This window comes from Lactuca saligna, chromosome 2 (genome assembly GCF_052625555.1).
Source record: "Lactuca saligna cultivar CGN05327 chromosome 2, ASM5262555v1, whole genome shotgun sequence".
NCBI lineage: Eukaryota > Viridiplantae > Streptophyta > Magnoliopsida > Asterales > Asteraceae > Lactuca > Lactuca saligna.
The window spans coordinates 190,639,934-190,666,165 of record NC_136418.1 but is presented as its reverse complement, the minus strand read 5'-3'; the positions used below and the strand labels follow the sequence as shown (position 1 = coordinate 190,666,165).

At 35.2% G+C, this 26,232-nt stretch overlaps 2 protein-coding genes across 25 annotated transcripts; both read right to left on the bottom strand.

The window, feature by feature from the left end:
* Window positions 1-1,769: 1,769 nt before the first annotated feature.
* On the bottom strand, window positions 1,770-7,392 carry LOC145030538 (uncharacterized). The gene is made up of 9 exons (XM_078978892.1): window positions 7,232-7,392; window positions 4,999-5,080; window positions 4,794-4,832; window positions 3,625-3,797; window positions 3,232-3,477; window positions 2,993-3,123; window positions 2,674-2,911; window positions 2,342-2,613; window positions 1,770-2,182 (listed from the first exon to the last, which is right to left on the bottom strand). The coding sequence occupies exons 1-9, from the start codon at window positions 7,390-7,392 to the stop codon at window positions 1,770-1,772; spliced, it is 1,755 nt and encodes a 584-aa protein (XP_078835018.1).
* Window positions 7,393-11,837: 4,445 nt separating this feature from the next.
* On the bottom strand, window positions 11,838-14,566 carry LOC145028623 (uncharacterized). 24 transcript variants are annotated; one of them, XM_078977321.1, is made up of 5 exons: window positions 14,365-14,564; window positions 13,753-13,951; window positions 13,609-13,663; window positions 12,983-13,025; window positions 11,838-12,433 (listed from the first exon to the last, which is right to left on the bottom strand). In XM_078977321.1, the coding sequence occupies exons 2-5, from the start codon at window positions 13,825-13,827 to the stop codon at window positions 11,944-11,946; spliced, it is 663 nt and encodes a 220-aa protein (XP_078833447.1). In that variant the 5' UTR covers window positions 13,828-13,951; window positions 14,365-14,564; the 3' UTR covers window positions 11,838-11,943. The 24 variants fall into 24 exon arrangements, 12 of the variants coding, with proteins under 12 accessions (XP_078833447.1, XP_078833448.1, XP_078833453.1 ...); XM_078977322.1 differs by having other exon boundaries at window positions 14,477-14,551; XR_013676118.1 differs by having other exon boundaries at window positions 11,838-12,143; window positions 13,609-13,660; window positions 13,824-14,566.
* Window positions 14,567-26,232: the final 11,666 nt, after the last annotated feature.

Sequence of the window (26,232 nt, the reverse complement as noted above, 5' to 3'; positions counted from 1 at the left end):
TAACAATGCACCACTTAGCTAGATCTACATGAAAAAGTTGTCAAGGTTGAGAATTTATACCTCCATATGGTAGATCTAGGTGCACAAAGCTTGGTTCCAAAAGCTCCAAGTCAAACAATGACTCTTCAAGAAGTTCCTTCTTCCTCTTCTAGCACCAAAACACACCAAAAATCACTTTGAAGCTCTACAATCACTCAAATGGGGGCTAAGGAACGATTTCTAGGGTTTAGAGGGGTGGAGACTGAAGATATCAGGGTTAGGTTATGAGATAAGGAGCTTAAATAGGGTCCAAGACCCAAAAATAGGGTTCTGATCTAACTGGTGTATGCCCAACGTACTCCGAAGAACCTTCATGAACATACTGGTCAGTATGCTCAGCGTACTCCAAGGTACGCCCCATGTACTAGTACGCCCCATGTACACTTTGTGTACTCCCCGTGTACTTGGCTAAGCCTGAAAACCATGAAACTTTTGAAGGCCATAACTTCTTCGTTATAAACCCGATTCCGACGATCCTTATATCCACGGAAAGGTAACGAGAAGCCCTACAATTCTATCAAGTCATAACTTTATCAAAACCTTCCGAACAAAAATCCATTTTCCACAAAATCCCAAACTGACACTTTACCGAAATACCCCTACGCTCCAAAAGACGAACCGAACACCCAGATCACTTCTAATACATCACCGACACACAAATGGGCCTAGATCTCTACCTTTTCAAAATCCCTAATGCTTATGATTCCCGATCTTCGGGGCACAACCTCAGACTAGGGAATCGATTTGAAACAGGATGTTACATTCCGTTTCGGGGGTGTGACACGATATTTCTATTTCTAATATCGAGCAACCATGATGCAAACTGTGATATTCGATTAACATCCATGGTAGAATTGAGTGGTTGGGATAAACACATATTGTGATGCAATTTGAATACCGTAAAGTGTGACCATAGATATGAATTTGGTAGTGTTAGGCCAATTATTTGTGATTTTCTACTTTCAGCTTGAACAGGAAGCGTTTGTCGAAAGTCGCCTCTTAGGATTATTGACATCCCACCAAAAAGATGGTTATCATTTTCAAGGACATCTCTTAGTGATTTATCAAGAAACTTAAAGCAACGACGATCACTCATTGGAGCTTCATCCCATATGATCATAGAAGTCCTCTTTAGGAGCTCCGCAAGTTATTTTTTTTTAATATTACAAGAGAACTTGTCTATAAAGTCAATTGGAATAACAAATCTAGAATGAGCAGTACGACCTGAAGGCAACAAAAAGGATGCAATGGCTGAGGCTGCAACAGCTAGTATAATTTCCCGTGGATCTAAAATATGAAAGTATAGTCGTCCATAAAAATTCTTTTCCTGTACCTCCAGAGCCGTATACGAATAATAGCAGTTGCTTTTTGTTTTGTTCTGCATCAACAACACTTTCATAAATTGTAATTTGGTCTGGATTTAAGTGTGATACCATGGTTGCATTCTGAGAAATCAAGAGTTGTGTATCGTAGTAAGTCTCTTCAAGAAGAAGACGATTTCTGAGAATGGAAATAAGAGATGGAGATGGCATAGGCAATCCAAAATCAGCAAGTGATTTGGAAGGCGTTCAAGCTAGTAGTGTTTTTTGAATTTCGAGAAGTAATTTTTGTTCTAGTGTATCAACACGTAGAATAACATCGGGACCCGTACAACTGGAAGTGAATGTGTGGGTTATGTCATCGCCAATTTTAGTTTTTGCGACTTCCCATAACAAAAGAGGGTTTCTACTTCACAAAACAGAAGTAGATGACAGAAGAGAATGAAGTTTTGATGAGGTTGCCCATGACGATGCTTCTTCAAGTGCTATTAGCCATTCCCTATAGTCACCAATTAACCCTAATGCTTCACATGCATCACGAAAAGTTGAGTATGTTCTTTCACGAACAATCCTAATGTCACAGAATGATTTACATCCTTTTTTATGGCATAGTAAAATCCGTAGATAGAATAACTCCCCAGCTGCTGGATGTACATATGCAAGTCTGCCAATGGTAGTATTTGTTGTGATAGTCCTATGAATCCATCTCTTGTTAGTGGTGTCACAACAATATTTAGCATGGTAATCATTGTACGTCAAGTCAATGCTTCGAACATCATGTTGATTATTGTGCAACCATTTCGTTAAAGTCGTAACACCAAAACCTAGGGTATTAATTAAAGAACCTAACTGACTATTTTCTTTGAAAATAATTTCTTTCATCCCCTCAAAATGGACGACCAAGACCTATACATCTGGATCTCGTTCGTGAATGGAAAAATTTAGGATTCGCCATGCTGCTTTGTGTGGACATATATACTGACCATCAAGAAACAACTTGATTTCATTCACAACGATGGGTATGGTAGAGGAAGAAGCAGTGGTATTCGCCTCTAATGTTTGAAGAGTGAAACGAACACGATCAAAACCCTTTGAAATGTACTTAAATAAGTACTTAATCATCATATTCCAACCACAATATTCTACATTGATGTGAGCATCAAATCGACTACACAAACGTTTGTTGTATGGCACCACATACCCGTTATCAGTTCCAACACCACTTTGTAAGACATGATACCATCCAACACGTCTTCTATAATGCACATACCCATTTTAATCGAAAGTTGTTAATGATTTGAATAGTTTTGGAAACCGTTTCACACATCTATCATCTACCATACATGGGGCACCTATATTCAATAAACCACAAGGACCATGTAGCATGCATGTAGTAACAGTCCTATATAGTGTTGGTTTGAGTATGGGGTCGGGAAGCTCAGCAGTTATGTATTTGTCAATATCTACACCTTCTTGTATTTTAAAGGGAGATGCAACCCACAATAACGTATGACAATGTGGTAAACCCCTTTTTGGAATCAATGGTGTAAGATCTGTAAATAAAAATTTACCATAAAAGGAACAGAAGGAAAAAATAAGAAGAAGAAGAATGAAATAAGTGATTAGAAATGTACATGCACTAACATCTCCAAAAGTTTTGTCTTCTTCAAGGAAGTTAATAAAAGCATGAACTTTAATCTTAAAGATGTGTGCAATGATATCTGGTATGTTTTGAATATCACGCTGACCAACAACATCCATGTATCTTTTATACTCAGTCCATTTAACATTGAAAGTGAAAGTGATGAAATATTGTGGCTTACCATGAACCCTACATATGGTTGGAGCGTCCTTATAGTGTTTATACATATACCTAGGCACCCCTACGAAAGTTACAGGTAGAAAGACACGCTTACCAATGACACGATTGTCCGTATCACCTTTGGACAAAGCGTCATATATAATGTTAATGTACTCTAAACGCAATTGTTGTTGATGGTGTTCAATAAATTCAAGCCTAGATTGTTTAATGCAAGTATAGGCATCCACCAAATACTGGTGGAAAAGGCGGCGTGCATGTAAAATAAGAGAATAATTTTTTCGATCATGAATTTGATAACTGTAATACATATTATTTGTTAAACTTCTATTAGAGTCAATACTTAAATGCAAGGTGGGAGACCATCCTTCTTCACCATACAGGAATAGTAATGGATACTACAAAGCCATATAAGTCGGATGTAGCTTACTAACTCGCATATCTGACCTAGACTTTGAATGGACAACAATGTCATAAACAGCCCCAGAAACATCATCACCACAAACAATACAACCCAAACTTCCAGGGGCCGGTGGCCCATATCTTCTGTCAGGCACATAACCAAATAACAGTACACCATATGAATCTAAATTCATTGACTGAGCTATTTCTCTCGCAGTCTTAAATGTACGGACATACTCATTATGTGTGTTTAACATGTGACTTAATGAATCTACAACATTTGTAGAAAAAAGTACTTCACCCTCTCCATGAAAATAATGAAGTCTATTAGCAACCTCATTTTCAGTATCACACATATACAACTGTGGAAATCGGGGTTGATGAATGTCTTGAGGACAAAAGGATCCAATCCAATGGTAAATCTAACCACTGACCTTAAACACATATGGTGCACGACCTTTGTTGATTGAGTGATCTTCCTTTACACCAAAAAGACGTCATAGAGAACATGGAATTATATGCTCTTATGTTATGCATAAAGTGATCATCTTCATAAAATTGCATAAGCATTTCAGGCGGGCGAAGAGGGTAGGGAAGAACAACATTTCCCGACTTACAACATTTCGTATATCGCGGATGATTGGCATGGGATAAATATAATACTCTCTCATGATACCAAAAAAAACACCCCACAATACTCACACACACAGGAACAATTCCAATAGTCGTAATATACAGGCAATGTTGGTATCTCTTTTAAAAGTGATCTCCTGCATGAACGACGGGGAACTATTGTATTGGAAGTAGAAGCCATTTGTCACTATTTTGGAGGCATCACAAGAAGGCATTTACTAAAATGGAAATCCAAATTTCATCGACTTTTAACATACTTTATATGTAATCCATATGGAAAATTAGATTCTAAAAAGTAAATTTGAAACTAACTATTATGATTAGTAACTAACTTTTGGAGAATATTTTAAAAATATTTAGAAGAGATTAATAGCCTACTCTATGATTGTATTAATCCATGGATACATTGTTATAAATTCAACTAAAACTCCCTGTGAATAGGATAAAATTGAAATAAGGACCATTCTATAAAAACTTATGCCTGAAGGACCATTATTGTAATAGAGTATTGATTAAGGACCAATATCTATAAAAATTATATACGCAAACCATATCCAGTGAAAGGGTTAAAGACAACTTACCCAATTTCGAAGATCCAAGGTAGAGTTGATATCAAATTCCTGTAACACAAAAACTATATAATTCTTATATTAACACAAATCATGAGATACCGAGAAGGGTTTTAAAATGTCAAACTAACAGAGTAGAAAGGAAGAAATAGAGAAAAATCAAAATTTAAGTATAGAACAGAAAATTAATTTCAAATACAAAGGACAAACAACATACCCAGACTTCAAATTGCAACTGAGTGTAGACGGTTGGAGACGGCAACAAAGCATAACTGTTGTTGGCGACGAAAATGTCAAACCTAGAATGTTGAACATAAAACATGGTTTACGGTTTACCAATATAACCTCCACCAAGAAAGATGGTAAACATTCATAGCATAATTTTTTTCATTTCACACGTTTGATGCAATTACCCGATTAGAACTGTTGTATGAGATTTTTTTCCAGATTTGTAGCATATTTTATCATTTCACATGTGTTACACTGGAGAATTTCAATGAACCATTTTTTCAATAAAATACAAAGGAATACTACTTGTAGCTTTAGTTCCTTATATGCATCTATAGTTGTATGCTTCTAATTCTATTATTTATCATTTTTTTATGATCCAATATCTTGTCCTCATTTGGAGAAGGCTTTTGAAATGTCAAACACACAGAGTTGGAAAGGAAAAAAGTGAGCAAAGTCAAAATTGAAAATGGAATAGGAAATCAATAGTTATCACACATACAAAAACTTCTATTATTTGCGAAAAACTAATTATAAGTTGAAAAAAAAACATAGAAAAAAGAGGGAAATTAAGCAAATTATTGACATGGGATGTTTTTGTAACAGATTTTGGTACATGGACCTTTTTGTAGTAGATTCTTGCCACAAGGACAGTTATTGTAATAGATTCTTGCCTCAAGGACCATTACTGTAACAAACTATTGATATATGGACCAATTTTTTAAAAGTTTATGCCACAATGACCATCACTGTAATAGTAGTTTACCACTTTATACGTTATCAGATTAGTTTTTAGGTTTATCCAAAAATCATTATTCCTTATCAGTTATCAGGCACTATCTTAACATCTCAGACTTAGTAAAAACTGATAAGTACTTTGAGCTTCCTTTGAGGGCAAAATGGTCAAAAAAAATATCAACGACTTGATGCCTAAAGTATTTGTTTCATAGTAGCTAACAAATTTAGATTTTTGTTGTTTAATGCTATCTTAGGTCGTTTCTATATTAAAAATGATGACATTCAAATGCTTTTTTAGTTAAACAGATAAACTTTTTTGTGATTCTTATTATCTCAGTGGAATGTGATGTTTTTTTCATATGTTAAAAACGATTTCAAATTTTTTATAAAACTTATGCTTTGAATATCATGATCTCATCTTGGAATATGCAGTTGTGCCTAATGAATATTTTTTTAAAATATTTGGAGTATATGTAATACAATAGCAACAAATCAATATTAGCAGTAAACATTTTGAACCACTATATATATTCCAAGATGAGATCATGATATCCATGACCTCGAAACAAACTTAAAAAAGATGGAAACTTAACCCATGTTTTGTTTCAAATGTTTTACCTGGTGCTTAATGTATACTTTTAGGAATATCAAGAACCAATTGTCAAAATATAATCACTTAGTTTATCTATTTAACTAAAAAAGCATTTGAATGTCATCATTTTTACCACACAAACGACTTAAGATAGCATTAAACAACAAAAATATAAGTCTTTTAGCTGCTTATGAAACAAAAACTTTAGGCTTCAAGTCATCAATATTTTTTGACCATTTTGACCTCAAAGGAAGCCCAAAGCTTTTATCAGTTTTTACTAAGACTGAAATGTTAATAATAATGTACACTTGAAGAGAAGCTAAATGAAATTCCTTATTGAAGAAAATTAAAAACATGTGGCTCATTAATCTTGATTACTTGCTATCAGAAGCGCAAACAATTACAGATAAACAGGTTTTATGTATATGGGATCCAATCACAAAGCATCAAATACTACCATGGTCTCCACTTAATGGACAATGTATTAGCTTGTCAAAAACTAAAGATGCAGGTTTGATTTCTTTTCTTTTAAATGACTTGAATTATACACGACTAAAATGAAATTAAGTTCCACTTCTTTTTCCTAAAAATAAGAATAGGAGGCAGCGCACTAAAAAAACAGAACCAAGAGTAATCAAGCAGAAAATCAAAATCAATTAGAAACAATATATGACATACCGAAATTTCATACAACAACAGAGCATTGGTGTCGCCAATTGATAGCAGACGTGGTTCGCGACAAAAATTTGAAATCCTGATTTCTTGGACAGGAAATCGTCGGAAACCTCATACCCACAAAATCGGAGACATCGCTCAAAAAACACAAAATGATCATAAAGAAGAGGAATTGAAGCCTAAAATCATAATAGAATTGAAAGAAGATACAACATACCGAAATTCTTCACTGCTACACAGTACAACCGGTTGTTGACGGGCGTTTGGTGGTGGCAATACAACGTAGGCGGTGGTTGTTGAGAGAAATCGAATTCCTAAATTATTGGATGAGAAGTTGTCAAGAGGATCAGAAAGAACAGAAATTGAATAGAAAATCATAATAAAACATACCAAATTCCTCACATCAACACAGTACAGGCGTTTGTTGGTGGGTATTTGGTGGCGGCAATGTTGCGTTGGTGGTTCTTGGTGAGAGAAATTGAATTCCTAAATTCTTGGATGAAAAGTCATCGGGAGACTCAAACCAAGACTGTCAGAAACGAAGAAAGAAAGTCGTCGAAATGAAGAAGAAAGGGGTTGAAGAATTATCAAAGTGATGGCGGTGGGTTTGTGGATTACAAAATAAGATGGTCAAAACATCGCAGGACGAAATAGTCATTATGTATAAATTGATGTGGTGAAAGTCTGAAATTGTAAAAGTACATTGTTCACAGACGTGTTGATTTTTAATATATGTATATAATATTTTTAATATATTATATTTATATATTAATAAATATTACTTTAACTGATTATTAATTTTTTTAATTTCTTCTTTATTGGATTTATTCTTTTTTATTGGAGTATTATATATTAATAAATATTAATTTTAATATAAAATATATATCTATTAATAAGTATTACTTTATTTGATTATTAATTTCATTTAATTATTTTTTTTTAAATTTTTTATTGCATTAATTCTTATTATTGGATTATTACTTTAAATTTATTACTTTTATTTATAAAATATATTATTTTTAATTGTTTTTACTTTCTTTTAATTGTTTTCTTTCTTGTTTTAAATAAAAATACTAAAACATCTCACCCACCCCACCTCACCTAATTTATTTTAATTATTTGGAAGATAACATATTTTGGACATCGCCACCACCATCATTATCGGATCGTCTTCGACGCATGTTACTATATATATATATATATATATATATATATATATATATATATATATATATATATATATATATATATATATATATATGTGTGTGTGTGTGTGTGTGTGTGTGTGTATCTTAAATTTTTAGTTATTAATCACGAAGTGAGATCATCGTGTGTGTTTTAGTTTTTGTGTATTCAAATATATCTAAATTTGTTATATATTTCAATAAAATATGATTTTGACATATATAATTTCCTTAAAAAATATTTCTACATGAATTACCAAATTCGAGTATTTGCGAGTACTAGCTACTCGGCGGTTGGTCGAACGAGTACCGAATAACGTGTTATACAACCTTGCCACCACATGCAGTGGCTATGGGGGTTTGAAAACCCTCGATTTAACATTGTCATCATCGATGGCGGTGTCAGTAACGAATTGTCAGTTGGAGGTTGTATGTTTTCTAGGGTTTGTTGCGAATTATGTGGGAAGTCGACCAATGTAGTTTTCATCGAGAATGGCCGACTGTAGGAGATGATCAGAGATTTCTAGCGAGATGATACGACGACGCAAGGTGGTAGAAGGCAACGAATGGAGGAGCTGACGAGGACTATTTAGATCGGACCTCCTGGTGGTTGGTGGTTGTAACAGAATATGGTCGTCTTAGTGGCAGATACGGAGGATTCTGACATATTGCGATGAGGTTGTCATAAGTGGCTATTGACGGCATTGGATGTAACAAGTTGGTGGGGTTTTCGTCGAACCACCAATGAAAGTGATTGGTGGTTGTCCTGTCGATTTTCGACGATAGGAGGCGGCACTTTTGCGTATTCTGACGACTTTGTGGTGGAACCTATAAAATTAAAAAGAACTAATATTATACAGTACAAATTCTTAACCTGATAAAATTATATTTATTATATATAAAAATAATAAATTAAAAGTAATAACCCAATGAAAAAAATAACGTAATAAAAAAAATTAAAAATAATTAATAGAAATTAATAAGCCAATAATGTAATATTTATTAATAGATAAAAATTATATATAATAATCCAATAAAAATCTTTATTCTAATAAAAGAATAGATTTAATCTCCTATTGACAAATAGCATACAATTAGAACTCCTCATTAATGTTATATATCATATATCATGCCACTTGTCAACCATCCATTTCAAAATTTAAATTTCCACTTTAATTACATTAAATTAAAATAGACTAGGCGAATGTCAGCGCGTTGCGCAGAAACACCTATATAGTTGAAGTCGTTACAAATTTATGTTTTTTTTAATATAAGAATAATGTTGTTGTTAAATTTGATATAATAATTTGTATACTAAATTGATATGATATATTGATTATTTTGAATTATATGATAATATATACATCTATTATAACTTAATAATCTCGATCGGTTGAATGACTTTTACCCGCGAGTTACACATTAATACAATTAAAAATAAAATGTGATTTAATGTTATTTATAGTTGTTGTTATTGATAATTAATTCTTTAAAATTTGTTTGCTTAATGTTTTAATTTTTATCATTATAATTATTTAAAACATCAAACATTGTTTTTTTATTTTAAAGCTAATAATATAATCATTTATATAGAGTTATTTTTAACTATTGTTACCGTAAGTTATTTTAAACTACTTATTTCGAAACTTTTAACGATTATAAAAATATCTTTAGGAAATATTTTAGTTAATTTGATATTACAATTTAATTTTTGCATTTATCACTACAATCTATCACTTTTAGCTATTTACAGTTTAGTTTTTGCATTTATCACTATTATTTATCACTTTTAACTATTTAGAAAATATTCTTTGGTTTTTTTAGTGGAACTGAAATTTATATTTAAGTATACACTTTAATATTATATTTAAATTGACAATTTAAGTATTTTGTCCAAACTGTTCAAAAGTTGTAGCTTTAAACTGATAATGGTTTACATACAATAAAATTTTAAATCTAATAAATTAAGTATAATATGTTAAAATTTAAAGACATAACTTTATAAATAGAAGTTAAGATATATTATTTTAAAATTGAAATTTAGTCTTTTTATGATTACAGTTTAGGTTTGATATTCATTTAACCTTATTAACCAACTTCTAATCATTATTAGAAAGATACTGCAATTTATCACTTTTAACTATTTATAAAATATTATTTGGGTTGTTTAAGTTAAACTAAAACTTATATTTAAGTTGACCCTGTAATGTTATACTTAAATTAATAATTTAAGTATTTTGTATAAATTGTTCCAAAATTATACTTTTAAAATGATAATAGTTTACATCCAACAATAGATTAAAACTAATAAATTAAGTATAATATATTAAAAGTTAAAAAACATAATTTTATAAGTATAAGTAAAGATATTATTTTAATATTAAAATTTAGGTTTGATATTTATTTAATCTAATTTACCAAATTATTATTATTATTAGAAAGAAATTGAAAAGTCATGGGAGTTTCAAATAAATATGGTGAAAGGAAAAAAGAATGAGAGTTTCAAATGCATGAGATTTAAGAAAAAATGCTAGCTTTATAAGTAAGTATGATTATCCATTTCAAATTTTAATTATTAAATTTTTCTTTCTAATTATATTAAATAAATAATTGATTCTTCATTTTAAATTTTCTCTCTAATTATATTAAATTAATAAAATTAGATTGAAAAATAAAATAGAATTAATACAGATTATAAGATGATATAACTTCATTTATTTATTTAAATCATCGATTATAATTTTATATAACTAAAAAAATATCTCTTACGTAATAATTTATTTAAAATAATTGATTAATAATTTTAATTTTTTAATATGAAAATTTAATTAATTTTATAACCGTGTTTCTCACGGGTTATAAACTAGTTACTCTAATAAAGAAGAAATTGAAAAAATAATAATATAATAAAATAGTATTTATTAATATATGAATATAATATAGTAAAAAATATATTTGTTAATATATAACAATCGAATAAAAAAGAATTAATCAAACAAAGAAGAATTTAAAAAAATAATAATAATAATTAAAAAATAATATAATAATAAAAAATATTTATTAATATATAAATATAATATATTAAAAATAAGATTTATTAATATATAATAATCCAATAAAAAATAATATAATAAGAAATAAATTTTAAAAAAATAATTAAAAGAACTAATATATAATAATTCAATAAAATGAAAAAGAAAAATTACATAAATAACCTTTGTAGTTTGGTAAAAAGATAAACTTAAATCTGTTATTTTCAATAAGTTTAAAACTAACAAGATAGGGTTCAAAACCACCAAATAAGTATCTTTTTTGCTAATAAACTTTTACCCAAAGAAATCGACAAGCCAGGGACCATTTTCTCAATTTTGTAAAGTTTTTAAATATACTATAAGAACAAAAATACCATCGGATCTTCAATATACTATCACTATGGCTACTATTTTTTTTCTTTGTGATTATAGTACCTTTTATCTTATTAAGAATTGATGTTCTACAAAATATACATCACAAAAATAAGTAACATGTTGAATCACAGAATTTTTCGACTTAACACAGGTCAATAGGTTTTTGAGGCATTAGAGATCAATGTGCAATGTATTGTTAAAGTGATAATAATAAAGGACAAGCAACAAAGAGTTGATGAATCCAAATATTTTAAATCAAACATCCAACAGCATTTTACGTTCTTAAATTCCAAATACATGCAACTCCATTTTCAGTGAGAATTTGAATTTGAAATACATTACAAGGATGTCTTGAATTTCTTGTTGGCTTCCAAACATTTTGGAGAAACGAATTCAGCCAAAATCAGCAACTTCAACTCACTCCAATCAAACGGGCGTTCATCGACTTGCATGCTTTTATTTTGGATACCTTGCCACCATCTGAAAGCCTCTCCTTCATGTGGCAATTTGCGGGCTACAAGTTCGGCCTTTTCATCCTCTGAAAAAAAATAATAGCTAAAAATTGTTTCTACTCTCTTTACCCAATTACAATAAACATTTAGATCAAACTTGTCAGGGAAAGATGGTAGAAGATCAATTGGATTCAAAGAAGCAGGCTTCAGATCTAAACGAAACTCAGGATCTGGCTCTCGGTTATATTTTTTCAAACCCTTTTCAATAGTTTGTACACAAGTGTCCAGACCTTCAAGCCTGTTTGACAAAGACTCAACAACACTCTTAATTTTATTTATATTGTTGACCAATGAAGCCCAAGTAGCGCTATCTACACTGAAAAATATAAACAAATGTACTTTAATTGTAGATGATGCATAAAAAGATCAAGTGCAAAATAGAAAGATAGTTAATATCAAACCAACTCTGTCTCAAATTCAACACTTGTCAAAGTTTTTTCTGATTCAATTCTAAACCCACTTTACAATTTTCTCCCTCACACAAACACAAAAAACTCAAGCAAATTCATTGATATTATAGATGGACCCTTGCAGTTAAATTGCAAATTTATGAAGATTGTTTGATAGTAAATTAATAAATATAAGGAATTAAAAAGATCATGAAATTTTTACTTAAAAAAAATTATTTCATGCATGTTTGACATAGACCAAACATTGCTCATTAATTTATTTAAATCGTTCACCAAAGTTAAAGTGGTACTGAAAAATATAAACAAATGTAAACTTTAGAATGCAAATAATTAAATCCAAAATAATGGAAACTTTAGAGAATATACAAATCTGTGAAACTTCTTTTTCAATCTCTGATGTCCGTATTTTTAAAATATTATCATTCAAAAAAGAATTAAAATATCCAGTAAGTAACCTGGATTCACAGTGTCCTTGATCCATGTCTTGTGTCACCTTCCCTGCATCAAAGAATTTAAATTCAGCATAACAAACAATTCCCAGTAGATTGGTTATTTTTTCCAAACACAACTCTAAACTTGGAATAAAATATAAACTCATCCTAATAAAACCTTAAAGCTTTGAACAAAAGGATTTAAACCTTATTCTTTCAATACTGTTTCTCTTTTTGAAACATATATATATATATATATATATATATATATAGAGAGAGAGAGAGAGAGAGTTCTATGTAACAACAACTTCAGAAGTATAAAGAAGAAGAAAAAGAGAAATTAGCCGGATGTGAAAACTCTACACCTAGTCAGATTAATGACAAATCTAGGGTTTTGGCTGTTCTGTTCTCCATAGAAGAAGACAACACCGGTGCACAAGGTATTACATAATTAACTAAGTGGTTAGCATCACCACATGGAGATTCTAAATAACTTAACTTGTTCTGTGTGTTTATTTTAAACTATTTGACTTTGCATTCTAAAGATTTTAAATACAAAGCATGATTTTTTTATATGAATCGTGTCTGTGTATCTAAAATTCTAATTGAACGTATTTACAGTAACTTCTTGCAAAAGAATACATCCAAACCTGAGTCATTCTTCATTTCCCCAACCATCTGCAGTTTGTTGACTTTTGAACCCTGCTGCACAGTAGAATTAGAAAGCTCATCTTAATTAAGAGAACAAAAACCAAAGCCATGCCTTGTGATATAAATATGCATAAATAATTCACCAACTCGCTATATTGATGCAGATTACATATGCTCATGGTATGAGTGTGCAGATGAGCATAAACTGACGTACTCATACTTAAGTTGCTGTGGATGCCATCAAATGTTAAAGGTTTATCATTGGTTATTCAGCTGCCTCTTCATGGTTGGAGATGTTTAAAAAAAAACACCAAGACGATTTATTTATTTCTTATAACAAAACTGCAATAAAGTTTATGAACAAACAAAATCCATAATAGCAGCAAACAGAATAAAACCAATCAAGAAAGTTAACAAATACCAAAAGTATGTTACCAAGAGATTATTTATTTATGTATTCCATCCAATTACTCGGCATATCCATGAAAAAAGCATATAAAACCATTGTGAATTCAACACATACAGAAATTTTACATTATTATTCCACTTTTCTTGTCCGCCTTCAAACCAAACATAACCAAACTACGATGAAAATGAAAATGAAACAACTTTGTAAAGGCATAAAACTAATTTTTCGATCAATTTGAAACATCTTTATGCCTAAATTTGATGCAAAATAAATAGACTTAGTTTATTTAGAGTCGATGAATCATTGAAACTTATATCAGAAAGAAAAAGAAACACAGAAAACAAACCCTAGAAAATAACTAAACAAAACCATTGTCCTCGAATCAGGATCGGGATCCGTATCATAAATCACACAGTAATGAAATTAGTGGACTCGGAAGATTAGGTTTTCACGATAACCGTTATTCCGTGAAGCAATCGTGCCCTGATTTGCCGGCTTCTCCTCCGCCTCTACGCTGTACTGCAACCCTAAGATGGAGATGAATCAATTTTTATACGCGTAAGGCGTAACATCAAACCCTATCCACTGGGCCGAGGCCCATTGAACTGTGAAACAGATACCCAATCGACCAATCACATATATTCTTCGTCCATTGTTAGTTTATATAAATTTTTCTTGATTCTAAATAAATTATTTGATAAAACAAAAAAAAAATAATAAGTAGATTAATAAGTTAAAAAAATAATATTGAAAATGAAACATACAAAGATAATTTGAAATTCTATCGTTAAGTTTATTATTTTTATCTAAACTTTAAATCATTCTTTAAATTTCACTTTGGATAATTTGAGCAAAAAATCATTATATTATCTGAGTTGACCCTAGGCAACAACGTTGAGGGCATGATGTATTTGAAAAATAACCTATTTTTCAATACTAAAGCATAATTGTTGGTATAAGTTAGCCTATGGAAACCAGGTCTTACAGTTCATAAATGCTCAGTTATAACTAAACTTAATCTATGAAAAGCATAAAAATAATAGAAAATTCTAGTAACTCGAACTTTCCAGCGCTCTAAAAAGTCTTTTCTATACATTCCCTTCTAAGTATACTGCTTGGGGACATAGTTTCCAACTATACTTACGGGTCCCTACGTGTTAACATTAGTCCCGATAAAAATGTCTTAAAATCCTCTCATGGTAATAGACCGTGAAATGTCCACAATAGAAAAGTCAATGACGAAAATATACAGAGGTAAGCCTAGAAAATAAATTAAAATAAATAAATAAAAATAAAAATAAAAATAATATTATTAAGTTAATATGTGACCTTTACGATTCGAATAAGTAACCCCCGAGGGGTGTTCTACACCTAATTGCCTAAAGTCGACTTGTTTAGGACTAATTGGGTTGAAAGTTCGTTACATGGGTTCCATCGAAAGTCATGAACTTAATAATAACAAAAAATATATGCGATTCAAATAAAGCTACTCTATGACCTTTGAAGTACGGATAAGTAGACCCGATGGATTCCTTTAAATCTAACACACTAAGGTCGTCTGGTCTGGATGTGTTGGTTGGAACTCTGTTACATGGACTTCATAGAAAATCATGATCTTTATTTATAAGAAAATATATTTAGATGGTATACATATTTATATTTATGTTAGTCATAGTCTAATTGAATAATATGCATCATTGTATGTACTCAAGTTAGAAAAAATGTTTAGCTGACAAAAGATTCCTTTGACTTGGACTTGGACTTGAACTTATGACATTGGGACTGACTCCTAACTACTTTGACTGGTGTAAGTACTTTGAAATTTATAACCAATTTGGGTAAATTTTAGGGATTTTTTAGAAAAAGATTGTTATTGGTCAACAAAATAGCTGGGTTTGATCATTGATATAATTTGCAAAACAAAATTCGTTCAGCATGTTTTTATGGCATATATAAGACCGTCTTGTTTCATTTGCTAACTCAATACCGGTGACCGTGAAGAAGTGTTGTTAACTTTTGATTTTGTTGGGTCGTTCTAAAGAGTAATTAAGTCTTAATCTTGTAATGTTCTTTGATTTTCCATTATTAGTAATTTTTTGTAATTCTAGCTTTCGTCCCCCACCAACTATCCCTTCATTACCTACATTCATCATAGCACTGTTTCCTTCAAGTACACGGACACTTGATGAACCTATACATTGTTATCGTCATGATCAATCTTACATTTTTCAAACAAATTATAAAATTAAACTGCACATATTCATAAGTGAATACTGATGGGTTTTAGCTATAAGAACATCCTATGTGCTCATACAAACCCTAATGCTTGGATCTAGGTTTCTCTATTGTACATGCAAGTTATCCAAGACTATAAACCCTAGATCTAGCATATGATGATCAATATAACATATGAATTAGGGTTTAGATCATACCTTGATTGTTATGTAGCAATAACAATCTCAATTCTCCTTGTAATGACTTTAGAAAGCTTAGAGTCACAAATGTCACTCCTCTAATGGCTCACAAAACCAAGAGCAAGAGGATGAAGAAGAGAAGAGAAGGAGACACTCAAAAAACATGTGGAAACCCTAGACCATTAGTTCCCCCACGTTTTGGAGCATAAGGGTTCTATATATAGTGAGGCTATTAGGGTTATCTAACAAGGAAACCCTAATTTGGATGCTTAAGCCCTAAACAACCCATGGACTCCTTTCCTTAAAGGCCTTGGACGATTTCTAATGGGTTTTCCCATAGAATTTGTCCAACCTTATAATATAAGGCAATCCATAGCCCAATTGCAATTATCTTATAATTACAATTCTAGTCCATTAAGTTTAATTAATCTCTTTTAGTCACAAACTTAATTCTTATTAATTATTGACTAATATTAATTAAACAATATGATTTCTCCTTTAATATATTATTCTCATAATATATTAATAAATCATATTTAATCCTTTTTCTCCATAATTCATCCTATCAAGTTGCTTTGGTGAAGGCAACCCAAAAGGACCATGTGTAACATCCCTCTCTGGCACGTATCACAATATTGTCCGCTTTGGGCCACTCGGCACGAGGACTTCCTAGGGGGGTCACCCATCCTAGTACTACTCCCGCCCGAGCACGCTTAACTGCAGAGTTCTTATGGGATTTGCTGCCCTCACGGCTTTAAAACGCGTTGTGACAAGGAAGGTATCCACACCCCTTTATAAGGAAATGTTTCGTTCTCCTTCCAAGCCGATGTGGGATCAGATTTAACCCACTTTCACCCCCCCCCCCCCCGTTATAGGGTTCGATGTCCCCGTCGAACACATCGACCCGTGCCCTAGCTCTGATACCATTTGTAACATCCCCCTCTGGCACGTATCACAATATTGTCCGCTTTGGGCCACTCGACACGAGGACTTCCCAGGGGGTCACCCATCCTGGTACTACTCCTGCCCGAGCACGCTTAACTGCAGAGTTCTTATGGGATCTACTGTCCTTACGGCTTTAAAATGCGTTGTGACAAGGAAGGTATCCACCCCCCTTTACAAGGAAGGTCACCCTGACCCTGCACATTCGGGAAATACAACTTACTCACCGACAATCCTTTTGGTACTCACCGAGTACTGCACTGAACCTATAGGGGTTCACCCCTTCTTTTCCTTGCGCAAATTCCTTGCCTTCCCAAGGCAAGGCTCCATAACCAACTATTTCCTCTGTAACTGTGAAGGTCCTATCCTTCACCAACTCCATGACCCCCGCTAATTCCAGTACGGGTCAACACCGCCAGCAACCACTGACACTCCTATCTGACATAACTTGGTGCCGAGCAACCCTCGATTTCGAATAACTGAAATCCACCATAGACTGCTTACCCGCACTACTACTGACCAAAATTTTCTGCTATTCGTCATCCGCCTTCCGGATGAACCGAGACCACCCTGGTCCTTACTGATGTCTCCATATATGGGTTACCGGACTCCTACCGGTTACTACACCCCATCTCAATCTCCTAGTTGCTTTCAACGACTTCTGAAGATACCTCGACTATCTATAACTGTTCTATCCACTCTGCCACTCATACTGAAACTATATGAAACACTGAACTACCTGCAATACTAAACTGCTTGGAACACTAAACTACCTGGAACACTGAACTGACTGAGGCACTGAACTGGCTGAAACACTGAACTGGCTGAAACACTGAACTGGCTGAATGGCTGCTTCCCACAACATCTCAAGACCTTCCTGGTCTCTAATCATTCATCGGTTATCTGCAATACTGAGTTCCAACTCAACTGTTGAGCCCAAGGACTCCTTACTTAGTCGCTCCCACAACTTCTAAACGAAATCTTTCTCTGGAACTAGTTTCCACCAGTCATCCTGGCACTGTAACTCTAACAACCTCCCGATCCAACCGATCGGTTCCATACGTCGAATCCTGACATCATCAAATCCAAAGCTAAAGAATGGTGGCTCCCAGACTAATGGTATCCCTTAACATACACGAACCCAAACGGTCCACTGCTTCCCTAATCTCATAACTGAGGTGACGATCTACTGACAAATCGCCGACTTAACCATAACTGAACCATTTGGGAAATCCGAAATCTAACCCGTGGATTCCCATATCCTCACTACTGCACCCGAACTGGTGGGTACTACTGCTTCCCCCGCGTCCAACAACGCGCTCATGCTGCCTACCAACCTGATAAAGGCCATGGCTACACCCGCGGACTTACAACCCTCTAATACTATCTGGCTGCTAGTGAATGCTACAGCTACCCCCGCATGCTTACAACACTCTACTACTATCTGACTGCTAGTGAATGCTACAGCTACCCCCGCAGACTTACAACACTCTACTACTATCTGACTGCTAGTGAATGCTACGGCTACCCCCGCAGACCTACAACACTCTACTACTATCTGACTGCTAGTGAATGCTACGGCTACCCCCGCAGACTTACAACACTCTACTACTATCTAACTGCTAGTGAATGCTACGGCTACCCCCGCATACTTACAACACTCTACTACTATCTAACTGCTAGTGAATGCTACGGCTACCCCCGCAGACTTACAACACTCTACTACTATCCCAAGGACATCCTGACTATCCCTAGTCCTACTAGTGATTCCTCATCCTGATTTCTCAAAACCAGCCCTCAGACATCGAATGCTACATCAACCTTGACATCTTATATCCTTGATACACTTAGCGATCCGCCGAGGAATTCTTTGGCTTGGTTCCCAAACCAACCATCTACTAATCCGAATACATGAAACTATCGTTGGGAAGTTTCCAAAACCCCCAACTCCTGAATCCACACAACCTGCATGCCGTCTCTGCCACTGACTACTAACACGAAAGCATCCCTTGTTAACCGTTCTCAAGATCCTCATTCCGACTCACTAGAGTTCTACAGGCGGTCCTCCAACCCTGAATTCCCAACCAGCTACTAACAATCTCAATCACATGAACTCATTGTTGGGAAGTTCCTCAAACTCCCAACTCTGAACTCCTCAATCCATCAATCGCTGCACTACTATCTTTTCTTCTCAGAGGTCGTGTACTCATTCTGGAACTGCGTGCTCTTACCCTTGTATACTCGGAGGGTTCTCCCCCACTTGGATCCGGCTAACTCCTTACTGCTCACTGGTCGAAAGGATTCCCCAACCTTCCTTCCATTAAAAGGGCGGTCTGTTGTCCGCCAACGTTTACCTCTGTCAACGCTCCAACTAACTTTTACCAGATCCGAACCATTCTTGCTATCTAACTGAGCACCCTTCAATCCTTAACCATATTTGCTTTAGGGATTGGATCCTAAGAACCTGCGTTTGGGGTGCACATCCCCAACCCACTTCTTTACTGCCCGCTGGCTACCTCACTAGAAGCTCTAAATTGTCACTACTAAGGATTTAACTGATCAATCCCGAATGATACCTTTCAAAAATAGTGAGGCATTACTGATTCTTACACATACATGCTATAGTCACTGTATCCGAAGTAACCTGATCTAGAGGGGACGACCTCCAATTCACCATTCAATTCCAAGGTATGCAGATGGCATAAAACTCCGTCACAAGCAGGTAATATAATACCCAACACATATGCTTATTGACATCAATGCAGCAACATAACAATAATATCATGAATAGTAATTGACAGGGAGGTAAAAGATACATACCTCCATCACTCAACGATGCTCGAATGCTTGCTGAAATCAACTGGAAAAACTCAGCTCCGAGCCATGGGCGCCCTTGCCCGGCCTCAGCGACCACTAGCGGTACTTGAAGTCCCAAGGGCAGGAGCTGGCACCTGCCCTGCTGTATACAAACTCAGACAGTGGGCCTTCTTGTGGCCCCTCTAACTGCAATGGAAACATATCAGATCAAGTCCATGGGCGATGGTAACAATACAATCCCTGCTAAAATGGCCAATCTGGCCGCACTTGAAACATCTGGCATCGCCACCACTTTTACGCCTGCACGCACCCAGGTGCGTCCTACCGCACTTCCCGCATCGACTGCAGCTCTGATAGTCCCTTGTCCTCAAATCCGACCCCTTGGGCCTTTTACCCGAACCTGTGGCTACCTGAGTCTCATCCGTTTTCCTCTTCTTTTCCAATTCCATGCCCGTCTCTCGCTCCTGCGTTACCTTGTCGACACCGCCCGTCAACTGAACAATAGTTGTCTGATCTTGGAGCTTCGCAATCAACCTATCAGTGATCCTCACGACCATGTCTGGTAGATCCTCGCGAATGGATCGCGTAACCTCCTCAACTATCCAATCATGCAGAGGTCTCTCTTGGAGACGGGATGCCCCACTAACTCCTATCCACTGATGACAAAAACTAGAAATGGGATCTCCTTTCCCGATGGATCCCTGAACTCCATAAGAATCGGGGTCTAGACGAGCCCCAATCTGTCCTGAAACTATCCCGGCCTTAAAGGCCTCAAGATGATTGTCCATAAGCTCCACAATGGCCTCTCTAACCGAACCGAAAATCACTGGAGTCTGATCAATGACGTTGCGCATGATCTTTGCGGAAATGAAATCCCTCATCTGATCATCAAGCTGCCCAGCTCTAGAGCCTGAGCCAGATCCCTCCCCGACACCTGAACTGCCAACTGATATCTCGTGCAATGTCACCATGCTGAAAATATAACACTTCCTTATCAATATACACACCGCTGATGAGGGATTTCTCATACACTCTAAAAGTTCCCCGTTCTTGTCTCGGCCCCTCTTGATTCGAGTACGGATCCTCTACTTTCAGTAGTACGGGCCCATACTACCTTCCACATCTATCCGTACTTTCCTCAAGAACTGCCTTGACTCCACCAAGTCACTTCCACTACTACTGATCTCTGCTACTCTCATCCTAGGCTTGCCCTAGGGAACTTCTGACTCCACCTAAACCAGTCCTCAGTTGCTGAAGGCCTCCTTGTAATGCCAATTAGCCACCACCTGAATACCATCACATGCAATGAGGCTCGGATAATCCTTCGAGTAAAAGTCTCGTCCCTACAACGGTTAGACTCAAACGAGAGCTGCGCAGTAGGGCTAAATACAACACTCTGAGATTATTTAACCCTGATCACATGTGATGTGACGTATTCACCTAATGGCTAACTCCCATCACTCAGAGTCCCACAAAGCACAAAGCAAGCAGCATTCGGATAAAGGAAATATACTCATGCAAAACTATTCTCATAACAAGAAACTGTACTAGCATACAATGCTAAGCTCATACTATCAGGCATAACCTACACAGGCTATCCTACTACTGTCTACTCAATACTAGCATGAAATTCTTATCAAGCTGAAACACATAAAGCAGGCACATAAGGCATCCTCCTAGATCCTTAGTCCTATTCTAGCATGCTGTTCTGCTGAAACTAGAACTGATAATCATAACATAAACTTGTATGGGTAATTTGGGAGTACTTACTTGAGCTCGTTTGATTGCATGAACCACACCCTTTTTCTCTTTTCAAGTTATTTACTTTCTAAATATTCTTTTCGCTTTTTCTAAAACTCTTTTCTTTTCTCAAACTCCTTTTTACCATAAATTTCTTTCAAAAATGTTTTTCTTTTGAAAACCTTTTACCGTTTCCTTAGTTTGAGTCCAAACATACTCTTAAGTATGTCCAAATCCCTCAAACCAAGGCTCTGATACCAACTTGTAACGATCCAAAAATCATGACTAAAAAATTTCTTTTAAAACATTACTAAAACCATATTTATAAAACTGTATCATAAGTCATAACATAATTTTCGAGTATTAATTCAAAACATAATCTCATTATCAGAGTAAAACATTCCCAGGCTAACTGACTATGATGTGTGCACTGCAACCTCTCCGAGCTCCTCTTTTGAAAACTGAGTACCTGAAACCAAAACTAAAAACCGTAAGCACGAAGCTCAGTGAGCTCCCCCAAACTACCACATACCATACAATAACATATAAAGCACATACTGGGCCTTGCCCACTGCATCGGACCGAAGTACGGAACTAACCAGGGCCTTGCCCTCTGCATCGGACCGAAGTCCGAAAACTGCATCGAACCGAAGTCTGGAACTACTGAGGCCTTGCCTCCTGCATCGGACCGAAGTCCGGAACTGCATCGGATCGAAGTCCGGAACTACTGAGGCCTTGCCTCCTGTATCGGACCGAAGTCCGGGACTAACTGCATCGGACGGAAGTCCGGAACTGACTGCATCGGATAGAAGTCCGGAACTATTGAACATAGCATAGCATAAACATATCAACTAACACAACAACATATATTGCATGCTGTTGCGGGCCATAACCCGGAACACATAACACGTAAACCTGTCTGAGCCACGAAGGCATCAAATATACTAACTACTGCATCAGACCGAAGTCCGGAAACTACTACTAATTGAACGGGCCGACATTGTGGCCTTAGACCCGTTCCTACTGGAAGGAAACTCACCTGCACTGGATGAACTCGCTGATGATCCCACTAGCTGCTGCCCGACAACTCACTGAACTCCTGCTCCACTAGCTCCCCGAGCTATCAATATCAATGAAACACTTACTCTAACTGACCCCCAAAAGACAACCAAATCAACTCTGGCCAAAGTCAAAGTTCTGGTCAAAGTCAACCTTCCAGGTCAACCCTACTCGTCGAGTCCACCTACTGACTCGTCGAGTTCATATGCTCAGGGTCCTTCTATTCGCGACTCGACTCGCCGAGTCAGTTCATGACTCGCCGAGTCCAACAATTTCTGAATCCTGTCCTGCCAACTCGCTGAGTCTCCACCCGACTCACTAATTCGAGTCTCAACTCGAAGGGTTTGGGGGGTTTCGCGACCCGACTCGCCGAGTCCAATAATAGACTCGCCGAGTCTAAAGAAATCTTCAACTAACTAGTCGAGTTGTTCTTCCAACTCGCCGAGTTCATGCCCAACTTCATCCGACTCAACGAGTTGTTCATCCCACTCGTCGAGTTCCTCCTCATCTTCATGCTACTCGTCGAGTCCACTCGAAGGACTCACCGAGTCCATTCAGATCTACATACATGCAGAGGACTTTTGAGTCATGCATGGACTCCAAACTGTAGATCTACCCTTCCCAATCCTATTCCTCACGTAAAGTTGCAAACTTTACGTGTAGAGATGGAGATCTAGGCAAAATATACCATAAACTAGGGTTTAAGGAAAAGAGGCTCCACAATCAACTCAAGGGCTGAAACTTTATGCTTCTCTAAACCATAATATGCTTGGATCTGAAGTAGCAACTCCAGATCCGGCTTCTAACTCGAGTGGACAACTAATCATGGCTAAAAAGCCCAAAAACTCACCACCAAAATAGATCTAAAGGAAGGGAAACGACTTAATACCTTCAAATGCTCAGAAATATCTTCCCAATCCTAGATCTATAGCCACCTCCTTGCACCTTCAAGCTCCTTCTTCCTTCTCCAAGCTTTGATGCACTCTTCAAGGCAACAATTGGCTCAATCAATGGATATGGCGGCTAGGGTTCATCATTATGGGCTAAAGAGGCAGTAAAGGAACCCTAGGGAAGAGAATGAGGCGCTTAAATAGGCTCCAAGCCCCGAATTTAGGGTTTTCCTTGTACAGACCAGACTCGCCGAGTCTCCTTGGTCGACTCGCCGAGTCGGTCACTTACTCCTCGGCCCGGATCCCGCTCGGACTCGCCGAGTTCCTCCTTGGACTCGCCGAGTCCCTCCTTAAAGTTAGGGTAAATTGGGACTGACTCCTAACTACTTTGACTGGTGTAAGTACTTTGAAATTTATAACCAATTTGGGTAAATTTTAGGGATTTTTTAGAAAAAGATTGTTATTGGTCAACAAAATAGCTGGGTTTGATCATTGATATAATTTGCAAAACAAAATTCGTTCAGCATGTTTTTATGGCATATCTTTTACACAAAAATAAGACCGTCTTGTTTCATTTGCTAACTCAATACCGGTGACCGTGAAGAAGTGTTGTTAACTTTTGATTTTGTTGGGTCGTGCTAAAGAGTAATTAAGTCTTAATCTTGTAATGTTTTTTGATTTTCCATTATTAGTAATTTTTTGTAATTCTAGCTTTCGTCCCCCACCAACTATCCCTTCATTACCTACATTCATCATAGCATTGTTTCCTTCAAGTACATGGACACTTGATGAACCTGTACATTGTTATCGTCATAATCAATCTTACATTTTTCAAACAAATTATAAAATTAAACTTACACATATTCATAAGTGAATACACATGCATCAAACCAAAAAAAAAATCAACAACTTCAATAATACCATACTCAACACAAAATTTTTTACTCATACATTAAACATTCACTCACGCATCCATGTCGCCTCAATTTTTATTTTCCAATATCAAAGTATGGACCTAACAGGAATACAATTTTCAATATTAACCATATAACATAATTTTTTAACGTGAAGCAACTTAGATTTACCATATAAAATTTAATCATTAACCTATTCCTTTTTCCAAGTTCAATCATACTAATGTTTTCCATATACTCACATATGAATTAAACTTCATAACCCATTGCATTATTTGTTAAATCCTTCCTATTCATCACCAAATACGATAATAAAAAAACTCTATCACATACTCTTAATTCACATTTGAATATTATTCCATTCCAAACAGAATATTGACTCATATAGTACACATTCATACACAAAACGGGTAACCGTTTTGAATATTACTCAAAGTATTGAACTAAGATGAATACAATTTTCAATAGTAAATATACAAAACATAATTTCTTAATTGGAAGCAACTTAGCTTTACCATATATCATTTAATCAATTACCTATTCCATTTTTCCAAGTTCAATCATACTAAAGTTTTCCATATACTCACATATGAATTAAACTTCCCTAATGCATAACAAATCTCAATAATTTCACTGTTTAGATGCACAACTGTTTACAGCCTTCATAATCTATTGCATTATTTGTTTACATCCTTCATAATCATCACCAAATACGATAATCAAAAACTCTATCTCATACTCTTACTTAACATTTGAATATGAATTCATTCCAAACAGAATATTGACTCAAATAATACACATGCACACACACAAAATCTTTCACAGTCAAGACCTTATCAATTAAATGCAACTAAATTGAAAAAATAAACCTACTTTCATTAAACAATGACATTCAGTACCAAATACTTGTTACTGACGAACTTCGACAATACCGACAAACAACAAACAAACCCTAATATCTCACAAAACCCTCGACGAAAAACCCTAAACTCAAACGTTCATTAAAAAAAATCATCATCTTCATGCTACCTGATTCAATGTACAAGACATCGGCATCATCAAGATCGATAGCATTTACAGCCGTATTAGTAAACTCCGATTGAAAACCCAATTCCATCATTCTTGGACTCCTTCTCAAGCTTTGTGATCTTGTCCACCTCATCACGCTTCAAATTTATAACATAAAACGAATAACCAAATCTTTTCGAATTTTTGTTGAAGATTATGTCAAGATCGTTTGACCCAAATGGAAACGATTTGGGTAGATTTTTTCGTGAGGGTTTATCAGGATCCATTTAATTTCTGATACGATTACCTTTTTTATGAGTACTGGATGTTACATAATGCTCATTAAAGACCTATACATCATCGTTGAATTTTACCCCATTCATAAATCACGATAGAATACTGATGGGTTTTACACAAAACAACATTCATA

Excerpts from the sequence above, each read along its gene's own strand:
- LOC145030538 (XM_078978892.1), bottom strand. The coding sequence starts at position 7,392 with ATGATTTTCTATTCAATTTCTGTTCTTTCTGATCCTCTTGACAACTTC. Across the intron at positions 5,081-7,231 it reads TGTAGCAGTGAAGAATTTCG|GTTTGACATTTTCGTCGCCA; the intron begins GTATGTTGTATC and ends TCAACATTCTAG. Across the intron at positions 3,124-3,231 it reads ACTTTCGTAGGGGTGCCTAG|ATACATGGATGTTGTTGGTC; the intron begins GTATATGTATAA and ends TGAGTATAAAAG.
- LOC145028623 (XM_078977321.1), bottom strand. The coding sequence starts at position 13,827 with ATGAGTACGTCAGTTTATGCTCATCTGCACACTCATACCATGAGCATA. Across the intron at positions 13,026-13,608 it reads GGAAATGAAGAATGACTCAG|GGAAGGTGACACAAGACATG; the intron begins GTTTGGATGTAT and ends TCTTTGATGCAG. Across the intron at positions 12,434-12,982 it reads CAAGGACACTGTGAATCCAG|TGTAGATAGCGCTACTTGGG; the intron begins GTTACTTACTGG and ends TATATTTTTCAG.